Source organism: Condylura cristata, unplaced genomic scaffold, assembly GCF_000260355.1.
Source record: "Condylura cristata isolate star-nosed mole 26May11 unplaced genomic scaffold, ConCri1.0 scaffold00004, whole genome shotgun sequence".
Lineage (NCBI taxonomy): Eukaryota > Metazoa > Chordata > Mammalia > Eulipotyphla > Talpidae > Condylura > Condylura cristata.
Window position 1 is genome coordinate 55,304,719 of NW_004567105.1, and position 17,959 is coordinate 55,322,677.

The 17,959-nt window shown below is 43.3% G+C and overlaps 1 protein-coding gene across 3 annotated transcripts in view; it reads right to left on the reverse strand.

The window, feature by feature from the left end:
• FLNB (filamin B, beta) overlaps window positions 1-17,959 on the reverse strand; it is a 131,055-nt gene that overhangs the window by 50,844 nt on the left and 62,252 nt on the right. For 2 of the 3 annotated variants that reach the window (XM_004676033.2, XM_004676032.2), the window contains exons 5-16: window positions 14,805-14,923; window positions 13,936-14,013; window positions 12,542-12,704; window positions 11,628-11,825; window positions 8,224-8,361; window positions 6,566-6,692; window positions 5,458-5,594; window positions 3,614-3,807; window positions 2,186-2,299; window positions 967-1,110; window positions 594-717; window positions 113-273 (exon numbers count right to left, since the gene is read on the reverse strand). In XM_004676033.2, the coding sequence (XP_004676090.1) occupies window positions 113-273; window positions 594-717; window positions 967-1,110; window positions 2,186-2,299; window positions 3,614-3,807; window positions 5,458-5,594; window positions 6,566-6,692; window positions 8,224-8,361; window positions 11,628-11,825; window positions 12,542-12,704; window positions 13,936-14,013; window positions 14,805-14,923 (1,697 nt within the window). Of the gene's footprint in view, window positions 1-112; window positions 274-593; window positions 718-966; window positions 1,111-2,185; window positions 2,300-3,613; window positions 3,808-5,457; window positions 5,595-6,565; window positions 6,693-8,223; window positions 8,362-10,614; window positions 10,643-11,627; window positions 11,826-12,541; window positions 12,705-13,935; window positions 14,014-14,804; window positions 14,924-17,959 lie in introns of those variants that run through there. The other variant, XM_012735278.1, reaches the window with a different exon arrangement.

The following is a 17,959-nucleotide window of genomic DNA, read 5'->3' on the forward strand; positions in this document are numbered from 1 at the left end:
CCTGTACCCCAATTCTTGTATGCATAATTAAATAAAATCTTTAACATAATACTAAAAATAAAAAGGAAGTAAGTACGCAGGCAGCAAGAAGCACCAGAGGCCCAACACACACCTGAGAAGCAAACAGAACTTTGATGGTGTATCGCCCTGAAGCAGGAGGCACATATTTGACTGTAAACGTGTCGTTGGCATTGTGAATAATGTCAAAATCCACATCTTCCTCATCCTCACTTAGCACTCGGGCATCACATTTAATGCCAACGCTGACATCACCTGCAACAGACCTGCTTATTAGCACCAGTTTACAAGAAGCAGCATGTCTCAAGCAATCACTTGCAGCTCAGGAGAACACTCCAAGAAAGCAACTGGGAAGTGTCCAGTGAGGTGCCTGAGAAAGGGATGGTGAATAGAGGATTAGCAGAAGGGATAGAGGATTAGCAAAGGTAGCACCAGAGAACTGACCCAGAGGCTCATTAGCTTAATAATTACCTATTGGGTGAACCATTTCCTGGTTCAAAATTCACTGCCCTTGAAAGAAGCACTTTCTTCCCCAAGAAGCAACGACCACTGTGATGGGCTGAGACCCTGCTCACCTTCCCCAGCCTCTGTACAGTCCACGGTGAAGTGAGTAGGCTCATTTGCCTTCAGTCCACTTCTCTCCACCCCTGGCCCAAACACTTTGACCTTCTGGGGATGGCTACCCTGCCCGATGTTGACCTGGAGAAAACAGAGAGAAAGCTGTAATCGAGTTCTCCTCTGCTTGCACCCAGTAACATATTATTAGTTAGAATTGCTACCAAGAGACTACGGGGGCAGTTGAGAGCACACTCTCGTTAGACCAACTCCGCCTTTCAAGGTCCACCACGGATGGGCTCTTTCATACAACTTACTGCCTTGGCATGGGGACCAGAGTGGCCACGGACAGGGCTTTTTCATGTGATGGTCAGGATTCCACCTACAACCTACCCGGTAAGGGCTGTGTGAGATGTTTACACCTCCCCAGACCACAGCAATAGTGTGCTTGATGGCCTTAAGTGGGGTGTACGAGCAGGCAAACGTGCCATCCATCCGGCTCTTCATCTGGATGTCAATGGGCTGGCCTTCCCCATCCTGTAAAAGAGCAGGAGCTAAGAACAGAATCAAACCTCACACCTTCTTCATTAAACAGGGCCACCTCAGCCTCAGCCACTACTCATTCAGCTTCATGGAGCAAATATGGTATGTCATTCTCTCACAGGTCAATAACAGAGGTGATTAGAGGCTACATGCACATCTTTAGTTTTAATTAATAAGAGCAAGTGGCCCAGACGGCCATGGCCATTCAATGCTTCTGAATTTCAATTTTAGTATTTAAGTCTTTCGGCCAAATTCAATCCAACTAAATAAACATATTTAATATGTTTACAAACTCTCATCATGGCCTACATAGCTTCAGCCTTACTGAAGAACATTTACAAGGAAACCTGAAATAATCCAGCCTTATTTGCACAGAATACAAATTATAAAGATGAGGAATACACTCTGCTTTCCTGGTTAAAATCTTACTAAACCTATAATGGACCAGGCGAGAAAATAACAAAAATAATGAACAACCATATACCAGAGACATTCTGTGGGGGCGGAGTGGGGAATGGGATCAAAAACGGGGGGGGGAGGGAAATGCATGGGACTATGGTGGTGGCACAGGGGTGATCTGGTGATGGGAAACCCGCGGGGATTACAATCGAGATGGAAAAAAAAATTAAAAAAAAAAAATCTTACTAAACCTCACACAACCCCATGAGATAAAAATTCGTACTAGGGCCCTCCCTGGTGGCGTAGTGGGTTAAAGCACAGCACTAAGAAGCTAAAGCCACTTCAGCATGAGTTCGATCCCTGCCCGCCCTGGAGGAGATCCACATGGCACGGCACCTCTCCTGACCCACCCGATGCTCCCCTCAGTAGTGTACTTCATCAGATGGCTTGTTCTGCTCCCCTCTCTGTCTCTGGTGAATCCTCTCACCACCCCTGCACCTCTGGCCTGTATCCCAGCTCTGTCTGCATAAATAAATCTTAAAAAAAAATTGTACTATTTCCCATGCATGGGTAAGAAAACTGAGGATCAGATGGACCGAACAACTTGCCACCATATGGAAGGATCTTGTCCTCTGACAACTATCTGCACAGGTAGCCCCTGGAAACTTACCTGGGCAAATATTTTTAAGGGAGCCTTTCCAGCATCTTTAGGATCCACGGTGAACTCGGCCAGGTTGTTGACGATGCAACCCGATTTCTCCAAACCTGGCCCGTATGCCTGGACCTGGGGTAAAGGGTCAATTATGAGTTTATTTCTGTGTAATGTCCCAGCTAACACCAGGAAATGGAGAATGAAAAAAATAACTCATACCTGGACTTATAGTATCTACATCACAGGATAGTTATAGGAAAGAAAATGCTGAAGCAGTTAGCAGCTTAAAAATAAAAACAAGTATCATTAATCTACCACAAGAAAGAAAGAAAACTCTTCAAAACCAGGACCCAAACTAGCCTGGGATCAATGCTCTGAGCTGACACAGGATCTAGTAGCTGAAGTAGGGATCCCAGCCATGCCCAAATTCAATGCTCTCCCTTCACAACCTTCACCACAGACAACACACAACCTTCACCACAGACAACACACAACCTTCACCACAGACAACACACAACCTTCACCACAGACAACACTCCAAAAGTTTGCAGCCACAGAGAGCTAAGGACCAGCAGTTGCCCACAGAGAAGTAGCCACCTGGCAGACTGACAATGACAGCAGTACACTGTGGAGAGGGGAAGGGGCCTTGCTAGTGACCAGCTTCATTCAGACTTGACGCTTATTAGCTACTAAGGGTTTGAAAGAAACTCTTAGAAACACTTACCACTTAAGAGAAAGGAAACTAGGGCCCTCCCTGGTGGCACAGCAAGTTAAAGCACAGCACTAAGATGTTTAAGCCACTTCAGCATGAGTTCGATCCCCACCTCGGAGGTGACCCATATGGCACAGCAAACCTCTCCTGACCCGCCCGCTGCTCCCCTCAGCAGTGTACTTCATTGATCTGCCTGTTGTGCTCCCCACTCTGTCTCTGGTGAATCCTCACATTGCCCCAGTTCTATATGCATAAATAAATAAATCTTAAAAAAAGAGAGAGAGAGAGAGAGAGAAAGGAAACTAGGTAGGAAAAGCCCACAACCTTTATCTATGGAGCACCTTGAAATTATAACTTCAGAAAGTGGCAAGACTAAAATATGATGCTCTGGATTGCAGAAACAGCAGCTTATAAAGCTTCCGATGTGGGTCACACTCTGTGGTAAGAGTTATCTTTATGCATGTTACCTCCTTGGATCATTCCAGAAACTCTATAAAGCAGATAATACAACCATTCCCACTTTATAGAGGAAGACAGTATGAGTCAGAGAAGCAAGTTATTTGCCCAACCCAGGAAAAGGACTAAATACCAGGATCCCAACTCAGGCCCATTTCTCTAAACTCTAAATGGCTCTCTCCCCATCTTTCAAACACTGCTTAAGGTTACTCTCCTGACATCAGGGAGAATATTGGGAGCCAGGGAGGAAAGGACAGAAACATGACAAGTTGATTTACCAGGTCCGGGTTGCAGTCCTCTGAGGCCGGGTGAATGAAGGCCATATAAGGACTGTCCTTGATGTCTTCGTCGTCACACATGATGTGCACAGCATACTCGCCTGGCTCCTTGGGCCAGTACTTGACATCACATGACCCATCATTCTGGTCATCATACTCAATCTTCGCCTGGGAGGGGCCTTCAATGGCAAACCCTGGGGATGGAGTGGGACAGCCTCTTTAGTTACATGGTGAAAAGGACTGTTCTATGTTACTATCAACTCATGCCCTCTGTCTCCCCTAAAAGGCAAATATTGGTCAGAAGATTGAATTTTAGGAGGCTTCCACAGTGGCGCAAGGTGTTAAGCACAGTACTATGAAGCTATCTGCAGCCACTGCAGCACAAGTTCAATCCCTAGCCAGGGAACACCCACATGGCATGGCAGACCTCTCCTGTCTTGCCCGCAGTTCCCTTCAGTAGTATATTCATCAATCTGTCTGTTCTCCCCACTGTCTCTGGTGAATCCTCTCACACCACCCCCGCATACACACACACACACTTCTGGCCTGTACCCCAGTCCCATATGCACAAATAAATACATCTTTTTAAAAAAGAGTGAACTTTATGTTCCCTTTCCTACAAAATTCAGCCTACTGAATCTTAACTAGATATTGAAAAAAATCAACTCGATAGGTTTTTCTTTTAACACCATTTAACAAGGAGGGCTCAGTCAGCAATCCTTTCTGTTGGTAATAGGGCAAAAGTGTTAAACCAATGCCCACCCTTTGGTCCAGCAAATCCACTTTTGGGTTCTACTTTTATCTGAAGGAAATAACCAAGAACATGTGTAAACACTTAGATATGTGATCAGCATTGTTTTTAGGGAAAAACCCTGGAAATAACTGGAGAGCCTAACATTGCATGGTAGATAGTCATGCAAAGGAATTCCATGGGAGCCACGGAAATCAAGACAGAACCTATAAATTTGGGATAGAAAGATATGCAGGGTTCTCCAGATAGTTTTTGTGACAGATGAATGTCTATACACCGAACAAAGTCTAGGAGGATATAAGCAAAGATTTAATGTGACCTATAGCCTATGAGGATATATTTTATAAAATACAATGTATACATATATATATATATAAAATGTTTATTATACTCTCTAGAAGGAAAAATTTTAAATGACTTCATTTTTATTTTTTTTTATCTAAAATAGAGGACCTCAAATTGTGGTGAGCCAAATTTGACCACTGCCAATTTTTATAAATAAGGTTTTATTGGAAAAACAGTAGCATTGCTGCCCTACACATTGTCCATGGCTGCTGTCAAGCTACAACAGCAGATTCCAGTATTTGTGACAGAGAGAATTAATTACCCACAGTACTAAAGTATTTGCTCTCTGGTTCTTTATAGAGAGATCAGTACTGACCAATGATCTAAAGTTATCATATATACATCTAATACATATTTAAAATATACTCAGTTATGCCCCCAAAGAATTTTCATGTTCTAAATTTCAAAGTTCAGAAAAATTCATCCAAACAACGTGTCAGTCAACCATATTTTCTAAATGCCGACTGTGTTCCAAGCACTGTTTTAAGCACAGGAGGCCTCTGTCCTCCAGGTCCAATGGGTGAACGAATGAAATCCGGTGAGAGAGGGAGGGGCAACTTGAAGGGCAGGAGACAAGTGGGAATTGCAGTAACAGTGGTCTTGAGGCAGCCTTGGGTGGTCAAGAGGCCAGGAGACGAGACTAAGGGCAGTGAAACTTGGAGGAAACTCCAATATACAGCTTTATTCCTGACACAGGAACCCTGCAATCTTGGCCCTCCAGAAGGTCTGGGTAACTGCTGAAACTTACCCAGAGACCCCACTTCGGAGCCAATGGACTCCACCACGAAGTCTGCAGACCGCCCAACAATCCCTCCATGGAGGCCAGGGCCCCATGCACGGACTTTCTGCATGCCTGCTTCTGGGCCAACTTGAACTTCAAAGGGGCTGGAAGAAAAGAGGCACAAGTAGCCTTAAAGAAAAAGCAAACAGGGGCTAAATCCATGAAGTGTTAGCACACATTCGTTCCACTTACCTTGAACCTTTAACCTGAGTCCCAATCTCTAGCCAAATCCTTCCTCCAATGCAGGTTCCCCCCCAACAGCCATTGTTGTGTCAACAATATAGTATAATGTGGCTGTCTGGAGCACTCAGATGCCACTGGGTTGGCACTTAAGTCACCGCCTCCTGCTTTCCTTTTGGCCATTTACCTTTTGTATTGGGCTCACTGGACTGTACAGCCCGGAAGGTGAGAAAGTGCAACATTTTCTTTGTTTATGCTAGACCAAGGAAACCAGGTGAGCAGGTTTTATCTCCCACATGAATGAATGGGCTTTAAGTTGGTGCAGAAGGATAAAACAAAGTTTTCTCAGATTTTCAGAATTCTATAATGTCCAGCTATTCTTAAGGTAATCTGAATTTATTCAGCGTTTAAAATGGTCTCCAGGAAAGCTGGAAAACACATGATGTAGGGAGCACAATTGCAACGCCCACAAGGCAGAGCTGTGGACTACGTCCTTCAGCTCCTGACCACACTCACGTAGAGGATTTTAATGTAAACCATAGCAGACTTTAACAACCCCACCTCGCACCCCATGGCATTCCAAAACAGAGGTGCACATTGAAAGAGGCTTATATAAGGATGTACAGACATCCAGCCCATTTGCTCTCTATTACTGTTCCTTCTGACTTCCCTTCTCCCACCAGCTCTAAAACCACCAGCATCTGATTTAAAGCAAGGCAGCCGAAACCACAGTGACTTTCTGCTGCTTTTGAGAGTAAGCCAAATGTCTGTGTGCTGCTCTTTTTTAAAAAAAGTTTTCAACAAAGCAGATCTCTTTCTTTCCTGCAGCCTGGGAAGCAACTACCCTGGGCCAAGCACGCCTCCAGAGAAGATACAACTCCAGTCAGAGACTCACCTCTTTGGAATGTGGTGTCCCCCCCACGTGATGGCGATACTATATTTCCCTGGGGTGCTGGGGTAATACTCAAATGCATAGACTCCATCCAGAAAGCCTTTCTGCTTTACCAGCTCTTCCAGACCCTCTGTGGGAAGGAAACACACCATCTTTCCAATGCAATTCTAAGTTCAGAATGAGAATCAGAAAGACCAGAAAGATAGCAATAGCCACAAAACATAAGCCTTAGAGGAAAATTAAGTGGGGCTGCCTCAAAGTAATGGGAACCCCACAATCTGGGAGACTAACTCCATAGCTGAAAATAGTCCTGTATCTATTTCAAAGTGCAGGGAAATTAAAGCCACTTTCCAGAAAAGTGGCTTTAAGAAACCTCTATTGGCTATGAGGTTCTGAACTTCCTGGATTTGTACAAAGAGAAAATCTAGTCGATCTCAATATTTCCCAATGGCCAGAACCTGTTTCTTAGAAAACTGGAGAAGGAATGTACCCTTGTATTTGGTGTGTTTCAGGTTAGGGTTCTGACATATATTTTTCAACTAAAGCTGTACAACTAAAGTGAGAAAAGTCTTACATGCTGTCTACAAGTCTTAAATGCTCCACCATAAACTCCAGACAGAGCCATCAGGCAGGAACTTGTTTTATGTTGAGCCCTGAGGTTTGGCTAGAAAGCCACTTAGTCAAGCAAGAATCCAAGGTCAGGGAATAAAACACCTCCTTGGCTCCTGTAGCAACAAGTCAGGACGGAGGGGAGCCCTACAGCAGCTTGGTTCCAGGTCTGGGCAATCTAGAACCTTGGCTGCCCTTGGGGCACAGCCTGCCCCCAAAGTTCAGTGCTCTGAGATCAAATATTAACTCTCTTAGAGCTCAAAACACTCCTGCCCCAGTCTTCTGGGAAAACAGGGAATAAGAGCTATCCTGGTGCAGGAGGCTCAAGATTCTACAAGATACAGCAGGGAAGCCACAAAAAGTTGCTACACTTGCAACTACAAGTGCCAAGTTACTTATCTGCTCCAGCAGGAAAGTGAAGAACCGGACAGACTTTCCCCAAGTCTGCCGTCCCCTTTCCCAAGAGGGAATAAGAATGAGTTACTGGGCACAACCCACCTCTTCATGAATGGCATTTATCTACAAAGAAAACTTAATCTTAGGGTATTTTATGCTCCTTCTATAAGCAGTGATCATAGTAATTAAGTACCTGACATAATTTCATAGTCCATAAACTATAACCTGTAGGGGAAAAAAAATCACTAGCTTGAGAGGTTGTGCTTGAATTCCAGCTCAGATGCTTCCAAGTTACGGGATTGTGGGTAAGCCCCTTCCTCTATGAGGCTAGGTTTCCTCAAATTAAAAAGTGGGTCATATTAGGTTGTTATCTCAAAGATAGTTTCCCCAACTCTATTACATCACAGCTTCTTCTACCCCAGAAGCCTTAATATCATGTGAGGTTGTCAAACCACCACTGTTCTTGCCTGTATCCAGTGCAGACATTACTAATCAATCACTGCTCCCTTCCCCATGCAGCTGAGAAAACCTTAAATCTCTTGACACAATTTCTCTGAGATAATGAAGCAGAACTGACCATGGGGTGAAATCCCTATACCAAGACTACAAAATTATCTGAAATCACACTTGATGTAGGGAAACAAAGGAATACTTACTAGGACCCTTCACGGTTACACTGAGCTCCCCACTTCCAGCAGCTTTGGTGTCAACTTTGAAGTCAGCAGTCTCCCGGATGCGAATGCCTTTGGGTTGCAGGCCTCGGCCACTGGCCCGGCAGGCATTTGGACTGCAGGCTGCAAGCACAGTTTCGACATCAATTCAACCTTTTATTCTGCAGTCAGAGTTGAGCAAGCCAAGGTAACTTAAGAGCCACCCGCCAAGAAAATGTTTGCTTTGCACAAAGAGTATGCAACAGTTGCCTGAGATCAGGGGTCTCCTTCAGGGAGCACAGCAGGCTAGCAAATAAGGATACAACATACCTTTGTCCAGACTCACCACAGGACTGGGGGAAAGTTACTTTGGCAAAGAAAACAGGAGAGTGCAGGGTGAATTTGCTGTGCTCCTGGTACTGGCTGAATGCCGGGGTTTATCCGCTCAGTGGTGAGGGAACGAAGACCAAGTGCTGGACATGGTTCAAACCTCATGCCACACTCAAGGGCCCAGTAATTGGAAAGACTGGGCTTTTCACGTCTACTTGAAAAAATGCCTGACTGGGTTCCAAATTTTGGGTCAACTTATATTTCTAAAAGTCCAATCAGGCCCTCTCTGGTGGCGCAGCGGGTTAAAGCACCGAACTGAGAAGCTAAAGCCACTTCCGCATGAGTTTGATCCCTGCCTGCCCCAGAGATGACCACATGGCGCAGCAGACCTCTCCTGACCCGCCCGCTGCTCCCCTCAGCAGTGTACTTCGTCAATCTGCCTGTTCTGCTCTTCACTCTGTCTCTGGTGAAGCCTCTCACCGCCCCTGAGCCTCTGGCCTGTACCCCAGTTCTGTATGTACAAATAAATAAATCTTAAAAAAAAAAAAAAAAGTCCAATCATTGTGTTCTGCATGAAGAACTAGAGGATCGGTCGTCCATAAGGAGACCGGGTCAACCCTGTATTGGCCAAGGTAGACAACATTTTAAGGCTGCTACAAGGTCCTTGGGATGTGGGCGCGTAAATGCAACTATTAGCAATTAACACCACCCTCAAATTGACTTCTGGATCTAACTTAAAAAGACTGAAGCTGTAAGTCTAGAAATTGAGGATAAAGGTACCTTCTAATATTCCTCACAAGAAAGGTTCACAAAACCACTGTTCTAAGGGATCTGACAACAGAGTCATAAAAGATATCCTTGGGTCCTCCCTGGTGGCTTGAGGGGTTAAAGAGCAGTACTATGAAGTTATCCGCAGCTACTGCAGCATGAGTTTGATCTCGACCAAGGAGGTGATTCACATGACGCAGCAGACCTCTCCTGACCCGCCCACTGCTCCCCTCAGCAGTATATTTAGTCAGTCTGCCTGTTCTGCTCCCCACTCTATCTCTGGTGAAGCCTCTCAGAGGCTGCACCTCAGTCCCTGCACTTCTGGCCTGTACCCCAGGTCTTATATGCACAAATAAATAAAACCTTAAAAAAAAAAGATATCCTTGCGCCTTAGGAATTCTTTGCCAGCATAGGAGTCCTTCTCATAAGGCAGAGAAATGTGAGATTAATGGGTAAAATATCATGTTCTTTATTAAGTGGTTTTCTTTTCCAAGCATGACATTATATTATTATTTGACTTTCTCTGTACACTAAGGGGTGGAGGTGGCTCATCCTCTAGGGAAAAAAAAATTCTTTGTGCCAAAGAAGGAAGGTAATTTCTCTTCTGGCTCCTCCTCCCTGCAATGTTCTCAGGAAACACCTGCTTCCCAAAGAGACACACACACACCTTGGTGTGAAGAGGCAACTTCACGTGGTTCATGAATAAACAAAAGTCTGTGGCCGCACTTTATGTCAAAAGATGTTGGTTTTTGTGAACATGTTATAAAGTTTCTCTTTCGTGTAAATCATTTCAGTGGAGGGAGGTTAGTAGATGAAAAGAAAACAGAACAATTGATAGATGGATATGCCAGAAATGAAAAATGTAGTCCATGAGTGAAAGGAAGTCCGAATTAGTAAAACTGTTCAAAATGCGTTTTTTTTAAAAACGAGTTTATAATATGTATTTTATCTTTTTCCTGATCAAGAGGAGTAAGCTTGGTCATACCAGAAATAAGTCACAATAGGATAGCAGGACTTCCCTTGCCTATGGAAAGTCTGAACATGAATAGTAGTCTTGGCATGAAAAGAGTAACTAGTCAGTTCATATAAATACTGGATGCAACTAAAGAATTTGAGAGAACCCAGTAGATTCTCCATTGCCCTGAGAAATCTTAAGAGTTGCTTCAATGTAAAATGAGAGTGGGTTTGCGGCTTCACTGCACAAGCGGTAACACCTGCACTGCAATTTCTTGTGTTCATGCCAACCTTTGCAGGCGGCATGAAGAACTGGCAAAGAAGCCCCACCCTTCCAGCCCTTACCAAGCGAGAGGCCTCTGGCCCAGTGTTCTCAACTAGGAAGCCAACAGCTTTGTGGTCCCGGCTGGCCCAGAGGCAGGATTCAGAAGAGGAAGCCAGGTCTGCAGACGCAGATGCAGAGGACAGAAGGGGAAGGCAAGTATTGGTTAGAAAAGGCAGTAGAGTTGGAGGGAAAAAAAAAGCAACAAAGTCAGGAGGAAAAAGAGTAATACTAGAGAACAATGCATGCTTCTGGCTGCAGAGGGAGTTTAAAGCATGGTTATAAGGTCCACGGAGATCTGGGGTCCACTCTTATTAAGGCATAACCTTACTGATACCATATATCTCAGTGTCTCCATCTGTAACTCAGGTATAATACTCATAGGCTGCTGTGATAGAGATGCAGTCTGGCTAAATAAAGATTGAGCAGTAAGGGAGCCTCCCTGGTGGCGCAAGGGGTAAAAGCACAGCACTATGAAGCTGTCCACAGCCATAGAAGCATGAGTTTGATCCCAGGCCAGGGAGGTGACCCACATGGTGTGGCAGACCTCTCCTGACCTGACCACTGCTTCCCTCAGCAGTGTATTTCAGTCGATCTGCCTGTTCTGATTCCCACTCTGTTTCTGGTGAATCCTCTCACTCCCTGCACCTCTGGTCTGCACCCCAGTTCTTGGATGCATAAATAAACCTTTAAAAAAATAAATAAATAAGGCTGAGCAGTGAGGCTGCAGGGGACCAACAATGCAACTGATGCTAACCTCAACCACAGATGCTAGCCTGTCAGTGGGATAATGATGCTTCTGAATGAGTTTGGGAAAGATTAAAGAAGTTAACTAAGAAAAGCACTTAGGTCACTGCACTGCTCACAGGAAGATATCAATATTGATGTCTTGAGAGTATGGTAAGTCATTTCCCACAGAAGGGACCCTGGCAGAAAGAAGACAGGAGTGAGGTCAGTGTGAAATCCTGACTGCTCTGATCTCAGAGCTCAGTGGTGCACACAGTCAGGCCCAATGTTGGAAGCAATCAGCACTCACCTTCCCCGACCTGCACAACGAAGGGACTCTTAGGAATGGTGTCCCCAGCAAAAGACACCTTGACCACGTGGGGACCAGGCTGCACTGGCTTGTACACACATCGATACATCTGGTTTCCTTTGTCTTCCACGAGCAATTCCACAGTGTTCTTCCCCTGGGGATCTTCCACCTCAACAATAATATCACCCACACCAGCACCTATGAGAAAGCAAACATCCCAGGAGCTCAAGTCACCCTCTCAGAAAGCTCACTGTTGGGGAGTACAAAGGCAGATACAAAATTCACACTGCAGGAGACAGGGAGGCCTGTGGTGGTGGTGGTGTGTTGGGGGGCGGTGGGTGGTGGGGTGAGAGGTGGGACTGGGAATTAACGGTGGAACTCTCTTTTTTCACCAATTCTAAATTTTCTACATAACAAAGTTGCTTAATTCAAGAATAATGTCTTTTTTCTCTCTCTCTCTCTTACAGGACCTAGATAGGGTTCTGTCTAGTAGATGATTGTTTTTATTAAAAAATTTTATTACCGTAACACTGGTCTATAACATTATATAGGTTTCAGGTGTATAGCAATATATTCAAACATCTGTACATATTACATTATAATCACCACTCAAAGTCTAGTTTCCAAGTAGATGACTCTTAAAACTTAGTTTCTTTGGAACATTTTAAATTAAGTCAGGAAAGAACACAGAAATTGATTGATTATTATTAATAATTAAAGCCAAGCCTGAGTTAGAGGATTTAGAGAAGAAAAGCTGTTTCTTAAAAATCTAAAAATATAACCAACAAATGTGAAAACACCTTTTTGTTTCTGGAGGCTTGATTTACAAAACCCAAGGTCAGGCATCCCAATCTTTTGGGGTTCTTATCTCAAGCTTTGGAAGAAGGCCTGGCCAGAGAGGGGAGGCACCGCACCTGCTGTGTAGATGTCAAAGTAGGTGGGCTTATTGGCGATGTTTCCTGCAACCTCCACGCCTGGGCCTTTTGCAGTGACTTTACTGGCATCACCCTGGGCCTTGTCAACGTTCACCTCAAATGGACTCTTGGAGATATGCTGTCCTGCAAAGAGGACTGTGACCTGCAAATGACAAATGTGAGAGATAATCACCTCTTGCCCAGCAAGATTACCATATCAAACTACATAATTGGTAATCTTTTCCATCTCCTCTATTATCAACGCAAAAGTGTCTGGAAGTCACTGCTTAAGTAGCCTGAATGGGACTCCAACCTTGCTCCAGCAGTCATGCTATTGGGTCTGGAATATCATGAAAATCAGATGTGTTTAACCTCTTGGTAAAACAGGACAAATACTACACTTGAATCTCTAGACATTGGACCTTTTCGGGGAGCTGCAGAAAGGAGGTCACTGTTGTCCAGAATGTAATGCACAGTTCCTGGCTTGCAAATCCATTTTCAAGAAACCAGGATCAATCTCAGGTACATGGATGTGAGACGCAGCACAGATTTTTACCTAAAACTTGAGTGAGAGTTCTTAAATTTCAAATTTTAAGAGATATTGGTTGGATTTCATATGAACTGAATAAATTAATTGCATTATGAATGTTCTCTTCAGATTTATTTCCCCTCAAATTCATGATGTTCATATGGGTATAAGAGAAATTAAGGCTACAGTTCCAAGTGAATTCACGAAAGCCCGAGATGGTGAGTGTAGTCTAATCTTAAAATCGTGACACACTGCACAGAGATGTATGTGCTATTAAAGGCCCCCTACCCCCAAATGAAGGGGACATTCCTGGAAACTGCCACTCTCCCACAAGACCCCCTGACCCATGGACCTATTTGCCACTGGAACGGCAACTCCAACTGAATGTAAATACTACTGATAAAAGGAGCTTTAGGCTGGAACCTACATATTTCTCCATGTTCATGATTGGGCCACTGGCCTCCACTACGGTCAACTAGCCTTCTCCGTACTCAGGCATTAAAACTGACAGACCCTCAACAGTACCCCAATGGTGAAAACTTAGGAAAAGAATTAAAGACAAAAATGCATTGTTTAGCATCTATATTATAGGCCTTAGCTATAACCATTCATTACCTCAGTGGAGTTAGAAATATCTATGACACTGCTAAGAACTTAGTCAATTCAACCAACTGACCAATCAACTTGGTTATATTAGCCAATATCTCAAGATAGATTTGCAGAAACTTCACATTTTCTTTGATAAGTATGAATACTTTCATCATCATCAGAAAAGAAAATGAAAAGTTAAGAAAATAAGTCTTCCTCCTAAGACATCCTTGTTCCACACAAGTCCAGAAAAGCAATCCAGGAAGCCTCATCTTACTTTGTGCAGCCCAGTGACCTTAGGCAAATATTCCACAGAGTACGTCTTGTTCTTGTCACTGTCAGGGGTCACTTGTGCCTAGGACAAAAGATGAGTGACAGTTATAAAAGGTGCTGGGTGTAAGTAAGTAAAAACAGTGCCATGTCAACCAAAGTCCTGCAGCAAGCAGCCAGGTGGGCCAGGAACCCTGGAGGTGCTGGCTATTTCCTGTCCCATACTCCTTCCAGGAGAGACACAACCTCAAGTCACAGACCCAAAATCACCTAACATCAAGGTATAACCAAGTCTCCACTGTCTTAGGGCTAGAACTCTCTAGGCAAGAGAGAATATGAAGCAACTTACACCTTTATTGGCTTCAGTGGTTTCTGAATGTTTAAGAAATGCCAGGTACAGCAGCAGGTACCAAAAACAAAACAAACAGCAAGCCAAGAACAACCCCTGCCCCTTGGAGGAAATAAACAATATGCCAGCAAACTTAGTGTTCAGATGGTGATAAGCACTAGGAATAAAATATAAGTGAACAGCATTTGCAAAGACCCTAAGACAAGAACCAAAACACGGTCAGTGTGGGGAAAGAACATGGCAAGAATCACTTCTTATTCTGGCCCTTTCTCTCAAAAACCTCACCCCACAGGCCTTTGCTAAATTCCATCATGCTTTCTTTTATTAAACATTATGGCCTTGGGTATCAATGTATGTTTCAAGGCACAGCCCTTCACTTTAACTACTGTAGTACTCGGGATCTTTTTCGTTAAAAAGGTTTTAGTTGTGAGCGTTCATGAGGAAATTGGATCTATAGTCTCTGGCTTTGTAACAAGCCCCCAAACACCATGAGATGCTGGCAAGGGTGGCAGCTTTCTTCAACATACCTCCTCTTTGTTCCCTTCAGGGTCTTCCACAAACACCATCACGTCTCCTTGCCCAGCACTGATGGTGTCCACGGTGAACTTGGCTGGCTGCTTCACCATGTTTCCAGTGGGCTCAATTCCTGTCATGGTTCACACAAGCATTATTTGTGAGACTAGATCCCTAGATAGGCTGCCACCCACCAATGTCTCTTTTGAGGAACTTAGAGTGGGACCCAGCCCTGCAGCTACCATATAGGACACAGGCACAAACAGCCATGACAACAAACAGCTGATCCAATAGGTGGGATTTTGTCTTTATTATTTAAGCAACATATAATTATGAACTATTCAGAGAAATTCAATCAGAAGTGCAAACAAAAAAAAACCATGTGGAGGCTAGCACTGGGGCTTGCTGTGGGAGGTGACATGAGGAAAGAGGAATGAGGTGAGGGAGGATGGCTCATTTTTCACTAAAGGACATTTGGTATTATTTAAAAATGACTACAGAATTTATGCAGTTATTATTTTTTTAGTATTCTGAGATGACTGAGCAGAGTTTAGAGATAGATTCATAAAAGTATAGTAATAGCTTTTTATCCAGTTCTCCACATAGTTACACCATATATAACTTTAGTACATTTCCACCCCCATGGGGTCCTCAGAGTGTCCCTCTGTAGTCATCCTTATTTCCCCTCTATTTCTACCTTCTCCTTATCCCTGATAACGAATATTCTGTTCATCTCTATAATTTTACCATCTCCAGAATGTAAGATAAATAGGATCACTCATTATATAACCTTTTGGACTTGGGTTTTTCCAATAAATGTAATTTTCTATATAGATTCATCCGGGTTGCTGTCTATATTGATAGTTCTTTTTTATTACTGAGTAATATTCCATGATATGAATGCACTAGTTTGTTTAACCATTCAGTCATCAAAGGACACCTGGCTTGTTTCCAGTTATCTATTACCGATAAAGCATAAACATTCATGCACAGGTTAGGTTAGAATACCATTCACCTACCAAGGGACACCTGGCTTGTTTCCAGTTATTTATTACTGATAAAGCTGCTATAAATATTCATGCACAGGTTAGAGTAGGATAAACACCTGGGTGCAGTTGCCAGGTACTCTGATAGTTGCATGTTGAATTCCTTTTAAGAAACTGCCAAACCGTTTTCTGGAGTGACTATACTATTGTACATACCCACCAGCAATGTCAGAGTGATTCTGGTCCAGTTTCTTTGCATCCTTGCCAGCAGTTGGTGTCACCATGACTTTTAATTTTAGCCATTCCCAAATAAGTATAGTGGTTTTTTCAATTTGCATTTCTCTAACAGTCAATGATATGGAATTTTTTTCCCATGTGTCTCATTACCATTTGTATATCTTCTTTCATGAAATCTGACTTCTCATCCTCTCCTTTTATGGATCATGGTTTTGATGTCAATTATAAGAATTCCTTTACCTAGTACTACTAGATCCCAAAGAGTCTCCTCTGTTTCCTTTCTGAAAATTTTAGAGTTAGATGTTATACATGCCTGTGATCAATCTTTACTTAATTTTTCATAAAGAGTGAGAATTTGGCGGGGTGAGGGTGGACTATGTGTTGAACAGCCTCCTTTCCTCCACTGACATATTCTTGTACCTTTGTCAAGGCTTACTTGTGCTTTTATTTTTTTTTTTTTTTTAAGATTTATTTGTTTGTGCATACAGAACTAGGCTACAGGCCAGAGGCTCAGGGGCGGCAAGAGGCTTCACCAGAGACAGAGTGGGGAGCAGAACAGGCAGATCGACGAAGTACACGGCTGAGGGGAGCAGCAGGTGGGTCAGGAGAGGTCTGCCATGCCATGTGGTCACCTCCGGGGCAGGTGGGACTCGAACTCATGTGGAAGTGGCTTTAGCTTCTTAGTGCTGCACTTTAACCCGCTGCGCCACCAGAGAGGGCCTAGGGCCTACTTGTGCTTATTTGTGTGGTTTTCTTGGTGGTGGGAGCTTCTTATTTGTTGCGAAAGATTAGATTCCCCATGTGGTCTTTACTGGAATTCATGGGGGTGAGGTCAAGTTTTTTGGTTTTTTTTTTTCCCCCTGTGGCATTTGGCTGGAATAGAAAAGTCCTGCCTTGCTAGGCTGCCCTTCCCTGGCCTTTTGGACAAGGATCTGGCTCTGATTGGGACTTTGTGTCCATATAGCCACTGGTATTTCCAGGTTGTCATTTTCTTCAGCACCAAGTCTGGGATACCAGGAGCAAATATCCATCAAACACCTCTCTACTGTCTCAGCCCTTGGGTCCTGAGGTCCCTGGCTGATATTCCTTATTTTTCAGTCACCCTATGGTTGTCTAGGGGTTTCAGCTGTACTCAGCAGAAAGAATTAGGAAAAGTGTTTTGACTTTACATTCCCAGAAGTAGAAGTTTAATCAGACACTCCACCACTTACAGTGGCTTGATTGACAGATTTTTAACTCTATGATGACACAACAGTGTTTGGCATTCAGTAGGCATTGTACTTTGAATTTGTAGTGAGGGATCCTGTTTTTGCATTTTGCAGTCATAGTATTCAATGTAGACATGAGATATTTGACTTTATTATAAAATAAGCTTTGGATAAAATAATTTTGCCTGCTGAGCAAGTTTAAGGTAAGGTTATATTAAGTTAGGTAGCTCAAATATGTTAAATGCATTTTCATCTTAACCATATTTTTAACTTATAATGAGTTTATCAGGACACAGCTGCATTATAAGTTGGTGAAGAATAGTATTGCTTTTCTTAAAAAGTTTATCACAGAGAATTCCAAACCTACACAGACAACTACCTATCGCCTTGTTTGACAGCTATCACCTCAAGACCTGTCCCATTTCACATCCTTGTTCCCACCTCTTCCCTCCAGTTTTATTTTGATACAAACCCAATTCCTCATAAATTTCATTCATAAATATTCACTATGTATCTTCAAAAGATTTTTCAGAATATCCACATCAAAAAATTAGGGAAGTCCACAGGGATTACAACTAAATGGAAAAAGGCACAAAATGGTGTAAAAATAAACTATTATATTATTTAAAAAATTAACAATTCCGTTCAGCAAGTGGTGCTTGGAAAACTGGGAAGCTACATGCAAAAAAATGAAACTAGATCACTGCCTCACTCCAGTCACAAAAATCAACTCGAAGT